A 6477-nucleotide genomic window follows, 5' to 3' on the forward strand; every position below is an offset into this window, starting at 1 on the left:
AGGCTGGAAGCTGTCCAACCTCTCAACCTCTTACATCTCTCAGTGTTCACTCAGAACAAAGGGGACTCCCACTTGCAGCTAGCTCCTCCCTTCTAGAAACACCTTGCCTACTTCGCAGCTCCTAGGGACCGCCTTCATCACCAAGCACTTCACAAAGCACTGGTGATTCAATTGCTTTGTGTCCACTCTGAGCACCAGAGAGGAAGAAGCCTTCCTTTGCCAGACCCTTTACAGCCCTGTACACACCTTTTGACAGAGAACGTTCGGATACTTATACGCACATCAAGAGTCCCTTGGGCCAAGGGTGTCACTTACTTGCCATAAAAACTACCTTTTTCTTTAGGACTAAGTCACAGCACACCTTCTTGGGTCTGACTATTGCTGCAGGTTAGAAAGAGCACTTGCTGGATCTTAAGGATGAACTGGAGGTAGTGAAGGAAAGACAGTGCTTTAGATAGCCAAAAAACCACATCCCTGGGCCAGAAATCCTCAGATTCCTTAGGGCACCAAGAACTGTACCAGGTGTGTTATACCTTCAAGGGCAACAACACAGGGCTCTCAAACACTCAACATCACTGACTGACTTGTCTAGGAGGCTTCTGCAACAGCTATCCTCCAATGTTTCCCCTGACATCCTATTTCACCTTCCCTAGCAAGGTTTCTGAAGGCCTCAAACCTTAGGCATAGATATCTGAGGAAACTAAAGACCTTCAAGTATTGCAGCACACATCCTTAAAACTCTCCAAAGTCCAGTCCAACAGGGGACCCATCATTTAGCCTGAAAGGTCCTCAGAAAGGTGCTTACTTGTCCCCACATTTACTCCAGACCATAAACTACCATCTGTCTGGTAGGCCTTTCCCACATGCCATTCTTGGGTTCTATCGATAACTCCCAATGACAGCAAACAAACTCAGCGAATACCTGTTGCCATCTTTCTGGTACTTTGACCAATCTATATCCCACCTCAACAAAACCTAGATAGAAAAAAACCCTGAGTACTTTCCCCATTCCACTGAGACCTGCAAGGTTAAAGAGATGCAAGGTTAAAGAGTATCTATGATTCTAGTTGCTTCAAAAAAAGAACTGACCCTTACCACCTACTTTCTACCGCTACATTGTATTGGGCTGTCATTCACTTTGAAGCCTAGTGTTTCTTTGCAAAGGGAGACCAAGTCCTAGAAAAGAATCCCATAGATGCCAGATTCCTGGCTGCTGCAAGCAGCCATCACCTCACTAAAGGCCACAAAGCAGGCTCTTTCTCAGAGCAGTCCCCAACTGGACCTTGGGCCATTATCCACAAATCACTCTTCCTCTCACCATCTCAGGCCTTGGAAGCAGGGTGGCTCTGCTCTCACCAATGTGATGCTATAGCCCAGCTGCTCAGATTACTTACATCTCTCACTGTCGTTCTGGTCGGCAATGGCCTCTTCCAGGGCGACTGACTTTGGCTTCTTTTCCTGATTTCCTTTCAACCTTTCCCAGTCAGCTGGGCTGAATTTGCACACCTCGGAGTCTTTGGTTGCTGGGTGGCTACCTTCTCTCTCTTTCATCTCCAACTCTGAGAAGCGCATCATTGCACGCTAGAAAGAAAATGGAGATGGAAAAAAAAAAAAAACAACATCTTACCATAAAGGCTATTTCATGTGCCTTATACTATAAAGGAAAGTGTTTTCAAAGAAAAGCTTGCCCAAAGCCAACCACAATTTATGAGATACAACTCAGATATTTTAAAGTTTAACAGATAAAATTTAAGAGTGTCTATATGTGAGTAGTCACACATTCTTTATCCATAAAGCTGTGTGTATAGAGATATAGACGCAATGTGTATATATAGCCATACATACACCATTGCATAGAGACAGACATTCTCTTTTGAAGGTTATAAATAAAATAAAACAAAGCCACAGCGCAAAGAAAAACAAAAGAAAAACACAACAGAAAAGAAACAAAATGTACAATGAATAAAGACGACCATGGCCCACAAACTTCCCTTTGTATATTTGGAAATGAAATTTAACTCAAAAGGTTTATGGAAGATTCTAGTAATAAAAATTTGAAGAACTGACCTCACAGTAAGCAGCGGGTAGACATAAAATACTGTCCTCTTGTAATCCTTCCATCTATGTAATTAAAATGGGCACTCAATGGATCATTTAGATAACTTCATCCATTTTTATCAGCATAAACCAATTTTTTTGTTAACAATTGCAAAACAATTTGGCTTTATTCATCTTTTAATTAAAAGTAAAATATCTTAAGGAAATTCCTATACAACATCTATCATAATTCACTAGCAAATTAAATACATACTCTATCCCTTTAAACGAATTTTTTTCTTTCTTTCTTTTTGGTGAAAAAAATTGCACGATTCCCACAGACATGCGACTGCTACACATCTCCACCAAGTATCAAGTACGGTATTCTAAGCAACGCTTCTAGATATATTTGTTATCTTACAGGCAGAGACATCAAAGCAATTGCTAGGTAAACGTCATGCAGTCTTTAGACATCCTTCATAGTAATTACAACTTGTTATCAGCATTCCAGTAGAATTCTCATATAATCTACAGAATAGCTTAAAGTATCCAGACACATGAACCTCCTAAAAGCTACTACTGCCGACCCCTTATTGAACACATTTCATACATTCCAATTATCATAAGTGTCATTAACCAAATCTGCCTGGTGCTCTGTCCTACCACGTTCCCTCAAATCCCCTTTGTACATTACAAAAACTGACAACTGATAAAGTTAGTGAAATTCGGGTGGGGGGCTCACCTGCAATGCCCGCTGCTCTCGGCTGAGCTGACTGGAATCTGCATACAGTTCGGTGGTGACACACTTGAACCGGTCGCCCACATAACCTGCTGAGTTAGCAATTCTTTTTGCCAGCTTGGATGGCTTCGGTTTCAGAACTTTGCCATCGTTGGATTCAGCCTCATCAGTTCCTTCTTTGGTATAGGCGGGGGTGACATCCATGCTTGGAGGGGCACCGCCCACACAAAATGGTTTGGGATCCTCTTGGGTTTTACCAAAAGTCACAGCAGAGCCCTCGCTGCCCAGAGCTGTCTCCAAGAATGGAGTTGCTACCTGCACCCCCAGGTTCTCCTTGTTAGTTCCTGCTGCACCACTATCCTTGCCTAAGCTGAACACTGGCTGGCTCGAGGCCTGTTTGAAAGTGAAAGATTCGTGGAAGTCACTGATTCGGCCCAGCTCCTCTCTGAGGGAGATGAATTCCCGGTGTTGCTGGATCACGGGGTCAGCTGAGGGCTTGGTGGCCTCTGTGCTCTGACCCACATTCTCGGCTACAAGGGCTGCTTTCGGTGCTCCTGCATCAGCCTTAGCATCTGCTTCTTCTCGGAGAAGGTCTACATAGACTAGTTTGTCGCTTTTGACCCCGGTTTTCCCTTGATTCCAGCTAGGGTTTGGCTTCAGGTTCTTGTCAGTGGGGACTTCTGGATGTAGTTTGGCGCTGCTAGCTTCCAACATCTCAGAAAACCGGCTACGGAGGGTTGGGTCCTCATAACGGGCTCTCTCATGGGAGCGGGACCGTCTCTCTGGCTTCTCCTCTTTTGTGATCTCAATGGGTGTGTGTGGGATCAACATGGGATGGACCATACCCAGGCCCAGGGCATCTTGGTAGGTAACGAATTCTGGCCGGCTTGTGTGCAGCCCATAGGGCAGGCCAGGCTTGGGGGCAAGGTGCCCAGGAAACAGACTGCCGTTGGGTAATAAAACTGGGTGAGGATACACAGGTCCTTTGCCATGTAAAGAGAGGGGACTTAGAGCGATGCCTTCTGGTGCTGGGTAAGGGAGGTAACTCCTAGGGTAGGGAACTGGTGGGGACCTGAATGCTTCATTTGGAGATAGAAATATTGAGGTTGGCGGGAGGCCATTCTCGCTCGCTTTGAAACTCGGTTCTGGGTTGCTGGCTTTGGCTCCCTTGCTGCTGGTGCTGCCACTGTGCTTGGCAGGCGTGGATGGGGGCTGGCCCACATGCTGGATGACTGATGGCGTGGTATCCACAGAGCTCCTGCTGGTCTTGGTGCCATCTGCATTGGCGTTGGGGGCTGGTGATGCAGAGGCTGGGCGTCCTGAGCTGGACACAGACCCTGAAACGTTAGTGATCACAGCATCTGTGCCACCCATGCGGGGACATGAGGAACTCCGCTGTTGCGGTATTGCCCAGTCCAAAGCCTTGTTTTTCAGTGACAGACTTTTGCCATTGTTCTCTTCATTAGGACTTGGCCCTGGCACCACCCAGGATGAGGGAGCAGTGCTGATGATCTCTGATCTATAGATAGAACAGCCATTTCCTGGAGGAGATAATGTTTCTTTTGGAATCTCACTTCCTGAGAGCACTAATCCACTTGCAGCCCGACTGTGAACCAGGACTGTGGGAGCCATCTTTTTCATGTGGTCAGCTTTGGAAGCGTCTACATCCACCACTTTAGAAGACAGGTCAAGTGGTTTGTCTGTGACGTCTTTGGTAACGGTCTGCTTCTCCAACAGAGGTGGTGAGCTCCCATCTTTTCTGTCTTGAACCGTTGTCTTCCGGGTGTGCCCAGGCATGGATTGGGCACAATCACCCCCATCTAGAGCCTTAGGGTACTTGCCATTGGACAGCCTGGGTGTAGGGAACTCACTATTGGCTGTCATGTATGGCTTCGTCAGGGTGACTGAGGGAGAGGTGGAGATCCTGGGATAATGCTTGTGAAACTCGGAGTAGGGCTCTGCAGTGGGCTGAGTTGGAAGGTGGACCCGGGCTGAGGGCCGAGGTGAAGGGGGCAACAGGAGAGCTGCATCCCCTGGCAGGCCACTATTGACTGCCTTGGCTGAGGTCACCCGGGGCTGTTTACTATTCTGGATGTGGGGGTAAGTGTGGGAATCAACTGGGTTCCCAGGGTTGACACCCATCTTCCATGGGAGGCTTTTGTCTGAGCAGTGGACGAGAGGTGGAATGGCTGCAGAGGCTGAAGGTGTGGAGAGCCTCATGGGTGAAGCCAACGAGGAGGGGATGTGGGGGTTGACATAGTGTGGGGGTGGCAGGTAGAGGAAGCGTTCCCCACTGGTGCAGACAGGAGAATACAGTGGCTGGGCCAAGCCGTAGGACTGCTGAGGTAGCAAAGCCTTGTACATATTCAGTGAATACTTATTTGGCGAGTCGAGGAAAGGGTATATGGCTGGAGTGGCCCCATCTATGTAAGGGTTAACCCAGGGCAGCCGCAGGTAACTAGCACCGTTGATGTTGAGAGGGCTCTGTTTGTCACTGGCAGGCCTATCCAAACCCAAGCTTTCTGCCGTAGCTACAGCACTTTTTTGTATCCCAGGCGGTGTTTTGTATATAGCACTGAAGCCATTTGGGGGTTTTCCAGAGACAGCAGAAGCCTCCACCGTCTCGGGAGTATTCGGTTTGAATTGCATCTCTGGATTTCTTTCCGAAGAAAACCCAAGGCCACTGAGAGAGCTTGGGGTAGCCTCCCGACCTTTATCTGAGCCCAATCCACACAAGCCAGAATAAACGATGTTTCCAGGGACCCGGAGCCCTTCCCGAATGAGGCCTGTGCGGTCCATGCTCAGTGCTGCCAGGCCATCGATCCGATGGGCCCCACTGGTATCCACCTTTGTAAAAGAATACCACAAGTTACTTGGGGGACACCTGTCACAGTAGCAGCCCTGGTCCAGGAGAAAGATCATCCACTGGGCCACATGACATCACCCTTAACACCCCAACAGAAAAGATTAAAGACAGCTTTGCTGTGTCCAGTGCCCTGCCTCCTCCCACATTCAAATCCTCCTGAAGCCTGCAAGCACTGAAAGGTCCACTCTGACTAGAAACCAAGACATTATTTTGCTCATCTGTGAGCAAACTCTACTGTGCAGTCCAGAGTCCTTGCTGTAGCAAAGACAACACCAAATAAGACATTTGCTGCACCACTCCTATGGGGTACAGGATACACACTACCCTGTGGAACCTGTCAGGTTGGACTGGGGAGAGGGGTATTCATTTCTTGGACACAGAAAGGGCATTATTTAACAGGACAGGAAACAATTTTCCTCAGGACAATGGGTAAGAGGAATTTTTTAGCTTATCTTATTTCTAAATCAATAAAGGGGCTTGGGAGTTGGTGGTCAAAGTACGGTTGCATCTTCTGACTTCCTTTCCCTGGTGCCTTAAAGGACAGTCCAGTGTTTCATATTTTACTGGCCAAGTAAAGCCTCAGGAACTACCTGGAGGCTAGAGAATTATCTTATCTAGCTCGGAGCATTAACGGAATAGATGGTTATGGAAGGCCCCTGCTTCCAAGTGACCAAGCAATAAGGACTTATGAGGGCAGGGTATATTGAAAGCAATCCATAGCTAGGCCCTGATGCCCTCCCCCTTCTCACACTGTGTGCATGAGTGAGCATGTGCACACAAACACACACACACACACACACACACACACACACACATACACTCCCTAATTACACAC

The 6477-nt window shown here is 47.6% G+C and overlaps 1 protein-coding gene across 1 annotated transcript in view; it reads right to left on the minus strand.

Annotated features, from left to right (window-relative positions):
- Nucleotides 1-6477, minus strand: part of Bcor (BCL6 corepressor) — a 44391-nt gene that overhangs the window by 16783 nt on the left and 21131 nt on the right. Inside the window, exons 3-6 of the mRNA XM_031341495.1 lie at nucleotides 6476-6477; nucleotides 2780-5648; nucleotides 2068-2121; nucleotides 1395-1581 (exon numbers count right to left, since the gene is read on the minus strand). The exon at nucleotides 6476-6477 is cut by the window's right edge and continues 70 nt beyond it. Of these exons, the coding sequence (XP_031197355.1) occupies nucleotides 1395-1581; nucleotides 2068-2121; nucleotides 2780-5648; nucleotides 6476-6477 (3112 nt within the window). The remainder of the gene's footprint in view (nucleotides 1-1394; nucleotides 1582-2067; nucleotides 2122-2779; nucleotides 5649-6475) is intronic.

The sequence above is a fragment of the Mastomys coucha genome, chromosome X (genome assembly GCF_008632895.1).
Source record: "Mastomys coucha isolate ucsf_1 chromosome X, UCSF_Mcou_1, whole genome shotgun sequence".
Taxonomy (NCBI): Eukaryota; Metazoa; Chordata; class Mammalia; order Rodentia; family Muridae; genus Mastomys; species Mastomys coucha.